General features: G+C 41.2%; 2 protein-coding genes across 3 annotated transcripts; both read left to right on the top strand.

Annotated features, from left to right (window-relative positions):
* Positions 1 to 1,807: 1,807 nt before the first annotated feature.
* Positions 1,808 to 9,581, top strand: LOC108933415 (sodium-dependent neutral amino acid transporter B(0)AT1-like). Of its 2 annotated transcripts, none has more exons than XM_029248334.1 (13): positions 1,808 to 2,138; positions 3,380 to 3,588; positions 4,615 to 4,755; positions 5,007 to 5,147; positions 5,251 to 5,432; positions 5,544 to 5,654; positions 6,362 to 6,474; positions 6,679 to 6,807; positions 7,187 to 7,343; positions 7,504 to 7,708; positions 8,271 to 8,430; positions 8,602 to 8,764; positions 8,955 to 9,581. In XM_029248334.1, exons 2-13 carry the CDS (start codon positions 3,390 to 3,392, stop codon positions 9,156 to 9,158), a joined length of 1,905 nt encoding a protein of 634 aa, XP_029104167.1. In that variant the 5' UTR covers positions 1,808 to 2,138; positions 3,380 to 3,389; the 3' UTR covers positions 9,159 to 9,581. The 2 variants fall into 2 exon arrangements, with proteins under 2 accessions (XP_029104167.1, XP_029104168.1); XM_029248335.1 differs by having other exon boundaries at positions 3,377 to 3,588.
* Positions 9,582 to 12,822: 3,241 nt separating this feature from the next.
* LOC108933301 (sodium-dependent neutral amino acid transporter B(0)AT1-like) lies at positions 12,823 to 19,191 on the top strand. The gene is made up of 12 exons (XM_029248500.1): positions 12,823 to 13,021; positions 14,553 to 14,693; positions 15,147 to 15,284; positions 15,495 to 15,676; positions 15,788 to 15,898; positions 16,002 to 16,114; positions 16,318 to 16,446; positions 16,603 to 16,759; positions 17,711 to 17,915; positions 18,093 to 18,252; positions 18,428 to 18,590; positions 19,009 to 19,191. The coding sequence occupies exons 1-12, from the start codon at positions 12,823 to 12,825 to the stop codon at positions 19,189 to 19,191; spliced, it is 1,881 nt and encodes a 626-aa protein (XP_029104333.1).

Genomic DNA, 19,191 nt, shown 5'->3' with positions numbered 1-19,191 from the left:
TCAGACAAGGGGAAAGGATGTTTCGTGGAATGACAAATAAGAGAAGCTATTTGAAGGTGAAAAGCTTTATCTTTATGGCAAACTGAAAGCATTATTTTTATTATTATTATTATTACTACTACTACTACGACTCCTACTTTCAGCAACTTCTTTTTCTAATGGACGTTTAATAAAATTGCTCAATTAATGCACCAGCAGATATTACATCAAGAATGCATCCTATACAATTGCTGGTATTTTTACTTTTGCGGAAGCTGTCATTAAATAAATATTTAAAAGATAATAAGGAAGCTTGTGACTGGCTTAGATGACAGTATTAGAAAGGAAAGTCAAAAAATTACATGAACAATGGAAGTACCTTGACATTTTATTTAAAATTTTGTAACGTTTAAAAAATATTGCATATATATAAGAGCATTATGCACACACACTGCAACACCCTCACCAAGAAAAGAGGATGAAAACTGAGCTGAATATTATGTATATTTTCCTTACATGTTATATACACACACACACACACACACACACGCTGTTTGAAACCACACAATATAAAATATTTCACCTCATTCTCATTGACTACATTGAAGACGCATGCCAAATATGTAAAAATAGGGTTGTGGTCCCTTTAAATTGATATGGCGGGATCCAGTCTTGGCCACACCCTCCATGCTTTGACTGACAGCTTCCCCTTCTCCTGTTATGTAACCTGTCGTTTGTGTTAATTGTTTCTTTAAAGTGCAGTTTTACAGCGAAGTTTTAAAATGTTTTTTTTGAGTATCATTGTGTTTTGCTGCAGTTTGGTTCCCTTTAGATGAACTATGAACTGTTCGAAGTATGTGCGACATAAATAAAGTGGAAAAAAAATGCTTGGTTATGGTTATTGCAAATTCAAAGTGTTAAAGTTGCAAACATACTATAGTATTAAAACTGGTCTTTTATCTTTGTGAAAGGAACGCCCTTGCTTTTTAAAGAAGTGCGGTGGTCTTAGTCCTTTGCTCCTTAAAATACCGAATTTTGACACAACAGCAATAACGCAAAACTGCCTGCAGTACAGACATCATTTTCCTGGACTTCCTCTGCTGAGATTCGGAGGTGAAATTCGGTACAAAGGGTCTGTTCTTCAATGATCACGGACACAGTGGAAGTCACTACATCACACATTCACTCATTCACTTCGTTTACCACTTGTTCTGTTCAGGAATCAGGGTCACGGTGGTCTGCAGCCTAGCCCGGAATTGCCGGACGGTAGGCTAGCAGCAGTCCATTGCGTTGTAGCCACACACACACACACACACACACAGAAACACACACTACTACAGGCAATTGACAATTCTGAGTCGCCAATTTAGTTACCATGACGTCACTTGGAATATATTTAGAATCTTCTAACGATCTGTTCATATCTGATAACATTATTTCTCTGCTAACAAACACTTCACCGACTCCATATTTCTTCTTACTATTATTCTTGCACGGTGGTGCAGCATATTATTATTTCTGTTTCCCGCCAACGACCGGGCACGTGCACCCAACTTTCGTGTACGGACATTTATTTTTTATCCATTTATTTTAGTTCGATGTGTGTTTCACCGGTGTTGCTTTAGAATCACACTGTTCATAACGTTTGTTTTCGTTTATTTTTTTTTAAATAATACAAAAAAACAGCAACAACGACAACGTGACAGTCGTCCACACAAACGTTACTTAGCCCATCCAATCTCGGATATTTACATGACGTCACATGTCCGCTGACACTTTCAAATGTATCTGAAGTCCGGTCCAATAGTGTTCCATGATATTATGAGGTCATAGGAGTGCTTTTAGAGTAGCTTGCATACGCATTTACATTTATTTAGAGGACGCTTTTTTTCAAAGCGACTTACAATGTTAAGGTCTTTATAATTATTTACCTATTTAGGGAGCTGGGTAACTCCAGTGGTATAATTTAGGGTAAATACTTTGCTCAAGCCTTGGGTACTACAGCCACAGGTGGTGATTGAACCTACAACCTTTAGAGGCAAAGACAGTCGCTCTAACCACTGCGCTAGCAGCTGTTCGTGTGCGTGCCTTTTTCTTGCAGAAACGCTAAAGAAGGCTCTGGGTTCAAACGCGTCAGTGCAAAAGTCAAGAATTAAACTGTGAGTACGTTATAACATTATAACATATAGAAAATAAAAATGTGAACAACTAGCTATTGCAGTTTTACTAAATGAAATCAAATGTGCTGTGTTCGTAAAGAAGCAAACACATCCCATTTTTTTATTTTCCGTATGATGTCATGGTGTAACTTTGGATTCGCTTTTATATCGATAAAAATTGACGTGTTTGCAAAAATTCTAAATGAAGAAGCAAAAATGGTATTTTTTCTCCTCATGTTTTTATTTTCTAAATAACGCAACCTGTGTTTACGCGACCAGTCGATAGATGTCAGTATAACGCACACAAGCACCGTAGGAGTGCGGCTCTACCTTAATGAACCCGTGTTTAAGGCTCCTGATTAGTGTTTGCCGCAGCTCTTAATTCTAATAGGGACGGCAAATATAGGCGTCCTGTTGCCAGGGGCAACAAAGTGGCTATAGTACAAAAAGCAGAAAGTGGCGAGATGAGTAACTTTGCACGTGTTTATGATATGAATCGGTCAATAGACGGGAATGAGTCGGAGTTTGTACAGATACAGTACTTTTGTCTTCAGTAATTTCAAACTCGTGTTAACTGTAATGGTTGAAGTTATGAAAATACCTGTTACAGCAGTTTTTTAAAAATGTATTAGGTCTATCTGACATTTTTACAGAATTTTCTTGCTTGCAAATAAATAAAGAATTAGTCTGTATTATTAAAATTTGGTTGATTATTACTTTGGGGTGGGGGGTTGGACCGCTGTCCTGCTCTCCGATGAGTCTGGGGTTCAAGTCCTGCTTGGGGTGCCTTGTGACAGACTGGTGTCCCGTCCTGGGTGTGTCCCCTCCCCCTCCGGCCTTCCTCCCTGTGTTGCTGGGTGGGCTCCGGTTCCCTGCAACCCTGTATGGGAAACCGCTGTTCAGAAGGTGTGTATGTATTACTTTGGACTTATGAACAAGTTGATGCTCAGTTGTTTTCAAAGAAAGCCAGAATACTTAAGTATAAGGCTTTACCTGTTCCTCATGAGCATCATAACTGATGTTGCACTGCAGATGAGAACCTCTCTCACCTGTGATCTATTCCAGCTGTCCAGTTTTTGAGCTCTTTGCACACAAACCATTCTTCCTACAGATACTTTCATCATCAAAGAAGATGGTGAAGGTGTTTATTGAAAAAAGCAAACAAAATTGGAAGGTGTGAATATGGGTTATTAATTTGGTGGTGCAGTGATAATGTGAAGTATTTTTCCTTAACAAAGAAGCTTAGGGATCATGAAGCTGGAGCTGCCCAACCCGGGTCTGGATGGTCGCATACTATCCCACGAGGAGCTAGAGAAGCTGGAGGTGGAAGGGGCTGGAGACAGACCGAAATGGGACAATAAAGCCCAGTACATGCTGACCTGTGTGGGCTTCTGTGTAGGTCTGGGTAACGTCTGGAGGTTCCCTTACCTGTGCCAGAGCCACGGAGGAGGTAGGTGCAGGGGTCCGTATTACTCTCAGGGGGGTCTTCTGCTTAGGTCTGTGTAATTTGTGCAGTCACTTCAGCATAAGCATGCCTTAGTGAAACTTGAATAAACTAAATAGACTAAAAAGATCATAACTACATAAAAACATTACAGTACATGGTTTTTCATTTGGGCGATGGGGGCTGCCACCATAGAATTGCACTGCAGACAACGGTTACTCCCAGCAAAGCATCACCACAAAACGTCTATTCCCCAAGCAGTGAAAAATACACTGATCATAAACAGCAAAAAAGCACACATAGATTCCAGACTGGATAATAAAAACACACACACACATTTTCAAAACCACTTGTCCTATACAGGGTCACAGAGCCTACCCGGTAACACAGGGCATAAGGCCAGAGGGGGAAGGGGACACACCCAGGACAGGACGCCAGTCCGCCACAAGGCACCCCAAGCAGGACTCAAACCCCAGACCCCAGGACTGTGCTCCAACCCACTGCGCCACTGCACCCCCTACAATAAAAATATTATTAAAAAAAGTGTTAAGGAAAACTGCTTAACATGCTTTAATGTAACATTAATTAAGCGTAAATATATAATTTATTTTATGAAAAGTGAATAGATGAATAGATGAACGGAATGTGAAAAAATTAAACGATGTTGTCTATATATTTCTTTCTATATTATATATTTTGTGTTTATCCCTTTATTTTGAAGCTAGATTTCATTTACTGAGTAGTGGGCTTGTCTGTTACATCTTGGTTTATTTGGCTGCTTCCGGGGAAAAATTAATACTTTTTGTTTAATGTTTATTTCTGTAATAATACCCTGCAACCCCTTTTTAGACAATCCAAGTTGATGTTTATTGTTGTTAGCTGCATTTCTAATTTTTCTTGCTTTTTTTGTGTTCATTGTGAATCCCACCCATTTTATTGAGCACAAACTAGTCATATATTCACATTTTTGTTGATACTGTCATAGTTTTTACTTGTATCACCTGTGGCTCTCTGGTCATTACCTGTTGCCAGGAGCGTTCATGATCCCCTTCCTGATCCTGCTGGTTCTGGAGGGAATCCCACTTCTCCACCTGGAGTTTGCCATCGGCCAGCGCCTGAGGAAGGGCAGTGTGGGAGTGTGGACAGCCATTCACCCCTATCTCACCGGTGTCGGTGAGTCCAAAGGCTCAGATGGTGCAGTTGAAACTTTTTGAAACTACACATGCTGCTGGAGTGGGTAAGAGCTTGGCCCACACCGATGTGCTGGTATCAGCAAACAGGACCAAGAAAAATAATTGCCTACAACCTAAAGCATTTACTCTACAGTGTGTACTACTTGTGAGAACACTGCTAGTGATAACTTTAATGCTACACACCTGACACATGATGATCACATTTACCCAGTGAATACTTTTCATTCACAGGAATTGCATCCATGTTGGTCTCCTTCCTCGTTGGCCTCTATTACAACACCATCATTGCCTGGGTGATGTGGTACTTCTTCAACTCTTTCCGGGACCCACTGTCTTGGAGTCAGTGTCCCATGACGAAAAACAATAAGACAGGTGTTGCTATTTTCTTGCCCGCAACTTAAATGCAGTGTTAGTAAGCATTTAATGAGTGTGGTCCTGAAATATGAAAAACTCAGTCATTATTGTTATTGTGTAGTCATGGTGTCAGAGTGTGCACGGAGCTCCCCAGTGGACTACTACTGGTACAGGGAGACACTCAACATCTCCGCCTCCATAGAGGATGCTGGCGGCTTGCAGTGGTGGATGGTCCTGTGCCTGTTGTGCGCCTGGATTGTGCTCTATGTCTGCTTCATCCGGGGTATTGAGACCACTGGCAAGGTACATTGTCCCATCCTCAAGGTCACTGTAGAACCTGCACGCACGCAGAGTCCAGTGTCAGTGTCCGGTGGTGTTCATTCACATCTCAAGGATATTGCTCTGTGTCCGCAGGCTGTGTATGTGACTTCCACCCTACCGTATGTGGTCCTCACCATCTTCCTCATACGAGGCTTGACTCTCAAAGGTTCTGTGAGTGGGATCAAGTTCCTCTTTACCCCAGATGTAAGTTTGCTGTGTCTTGTGTTTCTCTTAAAAACTATGGTTGTTAGATCCTTGTGAAGGCATTCTCTGGCTTTTGCCGGAAGTAAACACGTCTAGATGTTGAACAGAGTGAAAGATGGCTCATCAGGCCGTATGAACTTTTTTCCATGGCTCCAGGTTTTAGGTTCCTTAAACTGTGTGTTATGTGTCCTTGTGCGTTATCCTTGGATACAAAGGGTTTAAACCAAATGGTACTTCTGCCACAATTTCCAGAACACAGTTTTTGTTGAGACTGGGTCACAGAGATGCTCGTTCAGTTTGGTAGTCATGTTTAAGGCTGTGCTTCTCTGGCATCTAACAACACTCTGGTGAAGTGTCTGACTTGCGACCACTGTTCCTCTTCGGCCTGTGGCGTCATTATTTTTGACACTCATCCCTTGACATTGAATAATTTGGAAATTTTTGGGACTGCAGTTTCGGCACCAACTGTGTGTCGTCTTTGAAACCAGTTGTATCATGTTGCTTTTGAAATCTGAAATACTACTAATTGGCAACCAACCGAGTACAACTCACCTTTAAAGCTGTGTTTTGTAATTGTGATTTAATTACTTTAAAATTAAACTTTTGGTGTATGGTGTTTCTATTATTTTGTCAAGCCATAATATGTCAAGTTTGTGCAGTATAGCATATGTGTATTCCAAACTAGGTACATTTTTTGTTTCATCCAGTTAACGGAGCTTGCAAACTCAGTTACCTGGCTGGATGCAGGTGCTCAGGTGTTCTTCTCCTTCTCTCTGGCCTTTGGGGGTCTCATCTCTTTCTCCAGCTATAACCCTGTGCAGTAAGTTGTGACTCAGCTGTCTTTCATCTTTTTCTCTGGTGCATTTGGCAGTCTGTCCTGAGAGACACTGAGTCAAGTTATTAAAAAAATAGAAAAATGTATCACTAGAATAAAGAATGGATTACACTTTAGCCAGATTTTGGATGTTTTTTTGTGACTTATACATTTCATATTAATATCTCAAATGTTCTTTTTATCCTTCAGCAACAACTGTGAACAGGATGCTGTAATTATTTCAATAATCAATGGCTTCACTTCAGTCTATGCTGCCACTGTCATCTACTCCATCATTGGTTTCCGGGCAACTGAACGGTTTGATGACTGCCTTGGAGGGTAGGTGTCGTGAGGACTGTTCTGGGAACAGTTGTCTTGAGAACAAGAAAGGAAGGATCATGAGAGATATAGTACTAGAAACAGCCATGAAACAAAGTACTTCCAGGATGCTCTTTTGCTGTTCCAGTTTGCAACAGTAAAGCCAGATGTTGGTTCCATAGTGTTTACGGCTTTTGTGTAGTGTTTGCCAGTTTGACGTCCTGTTCTGAGACTACCACACCTCACACTACACTTCCTAGAATAGTCTCCAGACCATCAGACAAGATGTTCCTGCACTGGACAAGTAGTTAGTGATAATAAAGTGAAATAAAGTTAAGTTTCTGCTAAATGAAGACATGTAAATGTAAGCACATATAAACGTTCTGCTTTTCTTTTCCAGGAATATCTTGGCCCTGATGAATGCATTTGATATTCCCGAGGGTAATATAACGGACAGTAATTATGATGAAGTTCTGCAGAGTCTCAACAGCACATTTCCCCAAACTATTCAGAATCTTAACCTGAAAACCTGTGACCTGAACACTTTTCTCAGTGAGGTATAAAATGAAATGATCACCTATGATCTGTCAGTAAAATACCAAAAATGTTGTCATGGTGACTCATGGTAATGTGATCATAAATTGCTCCATTTGCAGTGGAGAATTTATTGTGTATCTTGTCAAACCCACTTTCATTTTTATGTTCTTGTCCCTCCAGGGTGTTGAGGGAACTGGTGTTGCCTTCATTGTGTTCACAGAAGCAATCACCAAGATGCCCATATCCCTTTTGTGGTCCATTCTGTTCTTCATCATGTTGTTCTGCCTGGGGCTCTCTTCTATGTTTGGCAACATAGAGGGGGTCTTGGTACCCCTACAGGACCTCAATGCCATCCCCAAAAAATGGCCAAAGGAGTCTATCACTGGTGAGTTTTCAATAGTATGATAATCAGAAAAAAATTGCATTATTTTCACAATTATTTTGATGTTTCCACAACATCAACACTGTTCTCAGCACTGAAATACTAACACTCTTACAACATATGTAGTTGTGTGCCCTACGATTCCAAGAAAAGTCAGTGGACCACCAGGACCGGACCCTATGTTCGAACAAGTGCTTATTAATGGCAAATGAGTGACTGTGAACAAGTTCTTTGGTACATATTCATATGCACCACCACAGTAAAGCAAAGGAGAACTTTTCTAGGTGCAGTATTCCAAGGAGCTGCTGGAGGTCGTCATCAGCAACCACTGGGCTCTACATTGAGTCCTCATGTCGCCTTGGCTTCTTAATGACTGAGTGACACTAATCTGCCCTGTGTCCCACCACACCCTGCACCAGCTCATTTCACTCATCTCACTTCAATCCACTCCTCCTCTTGCAGTTAAATGTTATCATTTGTGTAAATTCCCCACTGAGATTAATGGTTTCGTTCGTTCGTTCATTCATTCATTCATTCATTCATTCATGCTTTTTTTGTTTTCCAGGTATAATATGTCTGGTATCCTTCCTCATCGCCCTCATATTTGTACAACGGTCAGGAAACTACTGGCTGGCCCTCTTCGACAGCTTTGCTGGTTCTGTTCCATTACTGATCATCGCCTTCTGTGAGATGGTGGCTGTGGTTTACCTCTATGGGATAGACAGGTGAGTCCAAAAGAGCAGGGCAGACTGTACTTATACTACCTCTTTGTGATATCTGATGGTTCTGAAAGCACTGTATTCACAAAAAATGGGACGGAGACAAAAATAAATGAAATTTAAAATTAAAAGTGAGCAAAGGATCTGATACACACTATATGGCCACTTTCCTGACAGGTTTAGCAAGGACATTGAGTTCATGATTGGCCACAAGCCCAACATGTTCTGGCAGGTCACATGGAGGGTCGTCAGCCCTCTGCTTGTGCTGGTCATCTTCCTCTTCTACTTTGTTGCCAAAATCAGTGCAGAGCTCACCTACAATGTGTGGAACCCCGAGTCTGTACGTATAAACTACAGTATGTTCTTGAAAACAGCAATGCATTACTTTTCCATAAGAAACATAAACCGTCAATGCATTGGGTTATTAAATTCATCTTCTCACTCCATGTAATTATTTGGATGCTTTGTTTTTTGCTTTTTTAACATAAACTATAACATTTTAATATAAAATTTATTTCGTTTCATTTCAGGAAAACTTCCCCATTCTGGACAAGGTCCACTATCCAAACTGGGTTTATATAATCATATTCATTCTAGCTGGAATTCCTAGCCTTGTCATTCCTGTCACCGCACTTGTTAAATTTATCAAGGACTGCTACAGTAAGAATGACAGTGGGACGAACAGCCTCAACACTGATAAAATACATATGAGTGACGAAGGATCCTTGACATAAAATTGTTAATGTATCAGCAGATACTAAATTAATAATGCATCCTATTCAATTGTAGGAATTTTTGTATATCAGGGATGCTATTAATTAGGTAGTAGTCAAATAAAAGTGAGAAAGTCATTGCTAGAGACAAGAACTATGAAAGCATGTCAGTTGTATATAATTTAAGCTCATTCTGCCAGCAATATTATATGGCCTGTTCCGCAGAAAAAGTGGCCATTTGCAGAAACTTCTGATTACCGGCAGTGGAGAATGTCATTAATGAGACTGAAAATCAGGTTGTGGCCTCGTAAACTGCTTTGGAGGGTTGCAGCCTTGGCTACACCCCCATGCCTTGACTGACTGACAGCTTCCTCTGCTTTAATTCTTACTTTCAGTAATTTGCCTTTTGGAGTTAATTGTTCTTTTAAAGTTGACCATCTGTTTTGCTGCATTTTGGTGATGAACTACAGTTCAAAGTACTATACACTGTGAACTCATGTTATATGAAATAAAGTGAGAAAAGTACTTATTGTATATGTTCATTGTGAACTGTTTTTCTTTTATTATTGTATGTGTGAAAGGAGCAGCTGTCATGTGCTGAAATGCAGTGGCCCTACTCCTTTGCTCCTTACGGTACGGACACATGACGAAACTCCATTCATCCATCCATTGTCAATAACTGCTTGTCCTGTGCAAGGTCATGGTGGTACAGAGTCATCCCAAGAAGCTTAGGGTGTAAGACCTAGGGTGTTCAGGGGTATGCCCTGGACAGCACACCCCTCCATTGCATGGGAATCACACATACCTACCCACACACAAACTACAAGTAATTTAGAATTATCAGTTCACCTGAAACATGTCTCTGGACTGTTGGAGGAAACTCCTTGTTATTTACAATACAGGTAAATAAAGAACCTTATGAGCCTTTTTAAAATCATTTCTATTTGAAATTGTTTTACGCAGTTGATTCGGAGTTGCTCTTTGGAATGTGGATGATAAACAGTTAATACAGTCCTTCCCCACCTTACGAAGTTTGTTTTCCAGTAAAGCCCTTTTTAACACAAACTTTCATAGTTCAGAGAAGTAATTGCTATTAATTTCAATAGTGAAAGTTTGCTGTATTCCTGAGCCCCCAAAACTGACACCCATTTATGCAAAATATCATCAGGGCCCATTAAAATGAGCACAAGTTACTTCAATAATTAACATTGGTTGTTATAACACAAGACAGTTTCCTTTCATTATAACTGATGACTTGCACTAGGCCATGCCGTTAACGTGAGTTCGATCCCAACCCAGTCTGTGGGGAGTTCGCATGTTCTTGTGTTCCGCAAGGATTTCCACCAAAAGACGTCTTTGGAGAGAACTGGCCACTCTAACTTGTCTGGTGTGTGTGTGTGTGTGTGTGTGTGTGCTCGCCTTTCCAGCACAAACAGGATAGCCATCACAGAGATGATGACCAAACATGTCCATGAACTGTAACTGCCCAGATGACCCCTTGCCTGCTATGGAGCATGTGCCTCACCCACGACCGTAAATGAGTCTTTGAAAGATAAAATATGCAATTTTTCAAGAGAAAAGCTACTGCATCCCCACTGCTTTTTCTAATTATACAACACTAACCAATGTGCTACCTTTAGTAACTAGAGTTGGACTGCTCCTCCCAAGCACATTGGTAAATTATACTGCCACGTTAAGCATTCTCATTCTCATTCTCTCGTTCTGACTTCTCTGGCTGTCAGCTGGTATTATTGTTATTACTGTTACCATTATTTATTGCTATTGCTTTTGCACTACTCACTGTCATTGTCATTGTTTTGTTTGTGCAGTATTTCTATTGTCTTTGTCCATAGTCTATGGAGAAGCATTCAGGAAGAATTTCATGATACTTGTACATGGTACTTGTACATATGACAATAAACTAAACTTGAAACTTGAACTTGAAACTTAATTGCAAAATGTTTTATGCAAACGGAAAAGTGGTGTTAAATATCATTCTTCATAACTGCGACTTTACGTCAGTCGAACGTTCATATCTTACGCGGTGGCTGTACTGAATTCTTCTGTAGCTGAATTCTATTAATTCTCATGATCTTGTTCGATCACCTTTCCAACTGTATGACTCTCAGAAAGCAGCAAGTCACGTGAACATCCAGTTCAACTTCCAGTTTTTACAAGCTAACTTGTGATTCATTCCACAACCTTCTTTCAAATAATTTTCCAAAGGTTTATTAATGTATAATATTGTCATGCAAAACATAAGGGCCTGGGACGGCTGGACCCAAATGCAGCGTTGTTTGTCCAGAGACGAGGGATGAAGCAAGTTCTCGGTGTCGGGGACAGGCGAAGGGTCGGTCGATCGGCGGTCAGGGTCAGAGTGAAGATCCATGGGCGAGGTCAGGGGACTTAGCGAAGGGTCGGTCGAACGGCGAACAGACAGGAACGAGGGTTCGTGGACGTGGTCGGGAAACGAAGAGTCAGAAACCAGAGGATGTGAACGAAGAGTCACGAGAAAGGCCAGTTGTCCCTGACGAGATTCCGCAACGGTCTGGGCGTTGGAGTGTCATTTAAAGGGTAGGTGCTGAACTGGAGTCAGGTGCTGTCGATTGGGTTGTGGGCATGGACGTGACAACTATACAGTAATTGTAGTGGGTTTTATTTTTTTTAAACTAACATTAGTAAGTAAATAGTTGACCAAACATGTTGTTCTGAAATAGAAATACAAAGATAGAAATGCAAAGCAAGGGATCGAAATTTATGGTGAACTGTCTAATATAAGGTGTCTAGGAGAGCATATGGTCTAATAAAACATGTCTAAGAAAGTAACGGTGAGTGAAAAAAGTGTAGGAGCAGGTGTAGTGTCTATGAGAAAGAAATACACAGCACTAAATATATTAATGTACTGTGACAATGGGCCCCAGGTTAGCTCTCACTCAGGAGTACAACAGTACTGTTTCTCCTGGGGCTTAAAATTGCAACCATCACATTACAAATCCATGGCCTTTATCCCTATAGCTACCGATGTCCCATCAAATTTGAAAAGAGAAACACATATTGCAACGAATAGTATCTCAGGACTCTTACGTGTTCTCCTCGTGTCTGTGTGGGTTTCCTCCAGGTGCTCTGGTTTCCTCCCACAGTCCAAAGACATGCTGTTCAGGTTCCCCCATAGTGTGTGAGTGACAGAGAGAGTGTGTCCCACTGATGTATGGATGAGTGACCCAGTGTAAGTCACCGTGGGGAATAAGGTATGTGGGCTCATAACACTACATAGAGTTCATTGGAAGTTGCTTTAGAGAAAAGCATCTGCTAAATGAACAAACAAAAACAAAGAAACAATACTTTCACACTTTAGCCAATTAAGTTTCTATGTCTTTTTATTTTGTAGACAGATTCTTATCGGGATGCATTAGCACTGTGATGTAAGAGAAGAACATGCTGTCATTAGTACTCTTACAACCGCAATTAATTATTGTCAAGCTTTTTGCAGTCACTGCTCTTGATTCTGCTGATCAGCTATAATTATGCAGTGTCTGAGGAGAATGTGGACTGAGCCGGCGGAGGGCGGTCAGGCGTTAAGGGTCAATATAAAAGCACTGACACTTTTCACACTTGCAGAAACACTTTGGCACTGCCAGTGACCAACACCCCAACACCTTGTACGGAGAGACGAGGCACAGGGATCATGAAGCTGAAGCTGCCGAACCCGGGTCTGGAAGACCGGATTCCAAGCCACCAGCAGCTGGAGAAGCTGGAGGTGGAGGAGGCTGGGGAGAGACCCAAATGGGACAACAAAACCCAGTACATGCTGACCTGTGTGGGTTTCTGTGTCGGTCTGGGGAACGTCTGGAGGTTCCCTTACCTGTGCCAGAGCCACGGAGGAGGTAGGTGCAGAGGTGCAGAGCCAGAAAGGAAAACTAGCATTAAGTGTAATGTGTCTGAAATGTGCAGTCACTCTTTAGACTTTACTGCTCACTGAACTGTCCCACTAAACTCACACAACATCACTAAAGTTTTTAAAAAATGTGCTCTTGTATTTGTAGGCTTTTTGTCTCAACTGAAATGTATGATCAATAAAAACACAGTAGCACTACCTATAGGGAGCCCTACAGGATGGTACTACCGTAGCATTTAGAACATAATCACTGAAGGCCTTATCCAATTTGCTTGAAGGTGTTAATAAAACTGTCATGTAAGGTCTTTCACCAAGAAAGTAACCTACAAATATTAGTAGGCTGTATAATATGATAGAATTATAATTTATTATACAAAATATATTATGTATGCCAACCTTCCAAAACTTGAAACAATCTTACATGTTAATATTTTTAGTCTGGTTTGTGCAGGTTTTAGATGGGCAGGTTTTGTTTTTCTGTGGCCACATATTTGAAAAGAAATACATAACCATTGTTTGAGACAGAGAACTTGTTTGTAAATCTTTTCCATGATGCTGCCCTCAAAACAGTCGAAGACATTAATTAGTTCCGCAGTGTTCGGCAGTGAGGACCAAGAACAAGGTAAAGAAATCAAGGGTTGTTAACTATTGTGGCAGTGCGGTGAGCTTTCTACAGCTCGATGATCATTTATTTGTGCAGTACTTTTGGGAAATGGACAACAGGCCAAATTTATTTTCAATCTGTGCAATGGTGCTTCCTGGTACGACACTTAAAAACGTTAAAAGCTGGACCCAATATTAAGAAGAAAACTCAGGAATCTTCGCATCTCAAAAACTTTAAGCCGAGGTGACAAATACGAAATGCTCATCGGAGGTTACAGTTTGGTGACAATGGTAATATTGTTAGTATTGTGAGAAAACATTAGCCAGAGCTCAGAGGCTGTTTAATCATTTTCAGATTCTGCTAAGGTCAAGACTTCTAAGCAATATTGCTCAACAGCTTGCTGTTTGCGTAGTCGTGTATTTAATTTTTATAACCTGTAGGCATTTAAGGGATTTCAAATCATCATGTGCCAACTTTTCACAGTATGCTACTTATTTTCTTTTTCAAAAGCTATAATAAGAAGTGATTGTGATCAGTTGTAGTGGTCTGCTTAAAGTTAAGAATAATGAAGAACAAAAAAGTGAGGAGGAATTCTGTCACCTGTGTGCTGATGCGCATGTCTCGTCTAAGTGCTGTAATTTCATAGACAATCTGACAATTTGTTTGCACACTCCTTCACTTAAAATGAAAAGAAACCTGGGTTCTTAAAAAAAAAGATTTATTTCAGCTAACACAATATTAGTCCAATGTTTCTCGAATATCTGCGTAAAGTTCAGTGGATCAGATGTTGTGAAGCACCAGCACTACCTGCTCTGCCACTTTGCCATCACTGTGTGCTACAGGCTTGTAAAAGAAGCAAAGGACTGAATTGGGGCAACATTCTGCTTTTTGACTTTTGATCATTACCTGTTTCCAGGAGCGTTCATGATCCCCTTCCTGATCCTGCTGGTTCTGGAGGGAATCCCACTTCTCCACCTGGAGTTTGCAATTGGCCAGCGCCTGAGGAAGGGCAGTGTGGGAGTGTGGACAGCCATTCACCCCTATCTCACTGGTGTTGGTGGGTAGTCAGAAACTACACTGCTCAATGTGGAACTAAATCATTTCATCTTATACGTAAAACCTAATATAATGGCTTTTTACCAGTTTTGATACTCTCAGAAATAATAAAAAAAACTCCATTGCAAGACCTACACTCTATCTCCTTCCTCATATCTGTAAGAAGAGCCTCAACAGTAAGAGGCTACTTTAACATTAGAAAAGCTGCATGAAAGGACTTCAAAGTTTCAGTCTAATTCTTATTTATTTAAAGTGTTCTTTCTTTCTGCTGCTGTTGTTCTGAGGGCTGCCACACAAAATTTTGCTGTATTGCATACAATGACGATGAAGTATCTCGTCATCATCATCATGTATTCAAATAATCTGATATGTAACAGTCAGGAAGCATCAGTAGTAAGTCTTCTTGGCAACCTAGGTGACAGAGCAAAGACTGAAGATAGTTTGTACTCCTCAGGAATTGCATCCATGTTGGTCTCCTTCCTGGTTGGAATGTACTACAACACCATCATTGCCTGGGTGATGTGGTACTTCTTCAACTCTTTCCAGAACCCATTGCCTTGGAGTCAATGTCCTCTTACTGGAAACCACACAGGTATTTATAATGTGTCTGTCAGTGGGAGCCATGAAAATTGCATGGTGTAGCTCTCAGCCACAAAACACATTCCATGGGAAGTCCTGCAGCTCAGACTGTTTGAGAATTAAATCTGATCTGTTAACTCAGCATCCTTCTGGTACCAGCTGGATAGCTTTAGGAAAATGTCCCAGCTCATTCACTAAGACAATGATTCTTGTTGATCTACAGCAATGGTGCCAGAGTGTGCACGGAGCTCCCCAGTGGACTACTTCTGGTACAGGGAGACGCTCAACACCTCGGCCGCCATAGAGGATGCTGGTGGCTTGCAGTGGTGTTTGGTCCTGTGCCTGTTGTGCGCCTGGATTGTGCTCTATGTCTGCTGCATCCGGGGTATTGAGACCACTGGCAAGGTACATTGTCCCATCCTCAAGGTCACCGTAGAACCTGCACGCACGCAGAGTCCAGTGTCAGTGTCCGGTGGTGTTCATTCACATCTCAAGGATATTGCTCTGTGTCCACAGGCTGTGTACGTGACTTCCACCCTGCCCTATGTGGTCCTCACCATCTTCCTCATACGAGGCTTAACTCTTAAAGGTTCTGTGAGTGGGATAAAGTTCCTCTTTACCCCAGATGTGAGTCTGCTGTTTTTCCCCCAAAAGATCTTTTTTACTCACTGTAAATTCCATAACACATCAATTACAAGGAGCTTCTTTCTCTGTATTCCGATTTCTCCAGGTGACGGAACTAGCAAATCCAGCTACCTGGCTAGATGCAGGAGCACAGGTGTTCTATTCCTTCTCCTTGGCCTTTGGGGGTCTCATCTCTTTCTCCAGCTACAACTCTGTGCAGTAAGTGATTTGATTGCTCTGTTTTAGGTGAAGCAGATGCACGAAGTACAACAGGGCAACATGACCTGTGTGTGTATGTGTTCACCTTCACAATTAAAAAAAAAAAAAAAAAATGTTTAACAGTCAGGAATGTTTTGCATTTGTAATGAACAACATATTCGCAACTTGCAGTAGTAAACAGTATTTAATTCTGTGTTTTGCAGCAACAACTGCGAGCAAGACGCTGTGATTATTTCACTAATTAACGGTTGCACTTCCGTTTACTCTGCCACTGTTATATATTCCATCATTGGCTTCCGTGCTACAGAAAAGTATGAAGACTGCATGGCCAGGTAAGTGTCCATACTAATAGGACTTTGGCTTAAACAGACATTGCCTCAGTCAAAGCAGAACTGGAGCATATTGTAATGAAGTGGTGTATAATGAAAATGTAACTTTTCTTAGCTGGTATATTACATCCCTCCAATTCTCTGTTCTGTTTTTCCTAGAAACATTGTGGAACTGATGAATGTCTTTGACTATTCTGAGGGCAGCATCACAGAAAATACTTACGAACAAGTTCTCCAGAATTTAACCATTACATCTCCATGGATTGTCAAAGGTCTAAAGCTGAAGACCTGTGACATGCAGACTTTCCTCAGTGAGGTACTGACTTCTGTACACCTCCCTGTAGTGTTTCTGGGAAAAAAAAAAACAAACTCAAAACTCTACCATTTTTAAAGCTTGAATAGAGGAACAGCGGAAAGTGTAGCAGTTAGGACTGTATTCTAAAGGTCTGTATAGTTTCAATCCTGTTTGTACTGCAGTGCCCTTGACCAAGGTACTTACCCTGGACTGCTACAGTGAAAATACCCTGCTAAGTAAATGGGTTAATCATTCTAAGTACCTTAGTGTCACGTCCATGCCCACATCACAATCAACAGCACCTGACACCAATCAAGCACCAGACACCAATCAGTACACACACTCTTAAAAGACCCTCCTCAGCTCCCATTCCCTTGTTGAAACTTGCTGAGTCTACTGTCCTGTCCTCATCCCTTGCTTCCGGTCTCCGATCCTTCACCTTGTCCCCTGACCAGGCCCATGGATCCTCGCTCTCACTCTGACCGCCGATCAACTGACTCTTCTCCCATCCTCGACACAGAGAACTTGCCTGATCCCTTAGTTCCTGACGACCAATCCTGCACTTGGGTCCAGCCGCCCCCGTGCTTCCGTCTCCGCATGACACTTAGTTTACAAACAGAATATTCGGAGTCATCCTGGGCAAACACAGAATATAGAAGTGAGAGGTGTGAGCACACCTGGGTAACCTGGGCAAATCCTGTACAGAAGGAACTGGACAGTAGACTGAAAGCAGTGACACATAAGTGTCCTACATCTCTAGGAACAGCTGTAGAAGAGCTGGAACATGACTCAACCAGCTTACTCATTTTATTCCACATCCCAGTTCGCCCACTACCAAAACATTTCACTAGTCCTCCATGTTTCTGTAGTTTTATGATTGACACATTTTCCTTTACTTTAATTTCCCCAGAAGAAATAAGAAATGTGATAACATTGCAGGACTCTTAAGAGATCTCCTTTTGTGTCCTTCAGGGTGTTGAAGGCACTGGCTTGGCCTTCATTGTGTTCACAGAGGCGATCACCAAGATGCCCATATCTCCTCTGTGGTCCATCCTGTTCTTCATCATGCTCTTCTGCTTAGGGTTGTCAACCATGTTCGGTAACATTGAGGGTGTGACTGTACCTCTGCAAGACCTCAATATCTTCCCTAAAAAGTGGCCCAAAGAGGTTCTCACAGGTATTCATGTCAGAATTGTCATCTTCTTTTGTCTTCAGCATAACTTTCTGGTTACTATACCAGTTATTACAATTAAAGGGCAAACATCTTAATAGCAGCATCTCTGCTCTGCTTCCCCTTTGCCCTTCCAGTAACTCATGCCATCACAAACATCAGCATGGTTCTTTTTTATTGCAGGTGTGACTTGTCTGGTATGCTTCCTCATTGCCCTCATATTTGTACAGAAATCAGGGAACTACTGGCTGGCACTTTTTGACAGCTTTGCTGGTTCCATTCCATTACTGATTATTGCCTTCTGTGAGATGGTGGCTGTGGTTTACCTCTATGGGATAGACAAGTGAGTCCCAATCTTAAAGCACTTCTCTTCAATACTTGGCCTAAAGCTACAGAGAAATTCACCATTTTTAACAATCTTTTCTCAAAATATAGCCAGATTTTGTATGTATCATATTATTTTCTTGCCTTCTATGGAATTTTGAATAACGGACTGTATTAATGTCATTTACTCACAGGTTTAACAAGGACATTGAGTTCATGATTGGCCACAAGCCCAACATTTTCTGGCAGGTCACATGGAGGGTTCTCAGCCCTCTGATCATGCTGGTCATTTTCCTCTTCTACTTTGTAATTAAAGTCAGACAAGAAGCTACATATCTTGCCTGGAACCCCGAATCGGTACGTTGTTAGGCTACTTGAGTTTAAACCGCACTTTAAATTGAAAGTCAGGCATCTGTGGGCGATGAAGATGTCACCCATACATTTGGTGTGGAGCTCAAGCTACACCATGTGATTCAGCATAGAAAATGAATCATATGAAAATGGAATTAAAAAGGAGGCACGGCTTTTACAGCACTCCTTCAAGGTGGTAGCAAACACCCAAGTAAAATACAAAATGGGGAACAGTTAAAGTGAGAATATCATTCCTCTATCATATTAGCACCCTAAAAATTTGGTATAACCTCTTTATTCTTGAAGACTTCAAAGACTTGTGATAGTCTGTTGGCCACCTGAGAATTATTATAACATGATAAAAAACCATATAATTACATTAAGTGAGAACTGACTAGTTTCTTTTTCCCCACAATCTTTGTAGGAGTTCTTCCCAACTCTGGTGAAGCCGTCTTACCCAAACTGGGCCTACATTGTAATATTCCTCTTAGCTGGTGTTCCAAGCCTTGCCATCCCTTTCATGGCTGCACTCAAATTTTTCAGAGACTGTAGAAGGAAGAGACACAATGACTACAAAACCAAAGAGATTACCACCATCTCCCTATAA

This window comes from Scleropages formosus, chromosome 23 (assembly GCF_900964775.1).
Source record: "Scleropages formosus chromosome 23, fSclFor1.1, whole genome shotgun sequence".
Taxonomy (NCBI): Eukaryota; Metazoa; Chordata; class Actinopteri; order Osteoglossiformes; family Osteoglossidae; genus Scleropages; species Scleropages formosus.
This window is presented reverse-complemented; position numbering and strand designations above follow the sequence as displayed.

Bases quoted from the DNA above. Each gene is read 5' to 3' on its own strand.
- LOC108933415 (XM_029248334.1), top strand. From the start codon at position 3,390: ATGAAGCTGGAGCTGCCCAACCCGGGTCTGGATGGTCGCATACTATCC. The intron at 3,589-4,614 runs GTAGGTGCAGGG...ACCTGTTGCCAG, and splicing joins GTGCCAGAGCCACGGAGGAG to GAGCGTTCATGATCCCCTTC. The intron at 7,709-8,270 runs GTGAGTTTTCAA...TTTGTTTTCCAG, and splicing joins GCCAAAGGAGTCTATCACTG to GTATAATATGTCTGGTATCC.
- LOC108933301 (XM_029248500.1), top strand. From the start codon at position 12,823: ATGAAGCTGAAGCTGCCGAACCCGGGTCTGGAAGACCGGATTCCAAGC. The intron at 15,677-15,787 runs GTACATTGTCCC...CTGTGTCCACAG, and splicing joins GTATTGAGACCACTGGCAAG to GCTGTGTACGTGACTTCCAC. The intron at 16,115-16,317 runs GTAAGTGATTTG...TGTGTTTTGCAG, and splicing joins TCCAGCTACAACTCTGTGCA to CAACAACTGCGAGCAAGACG.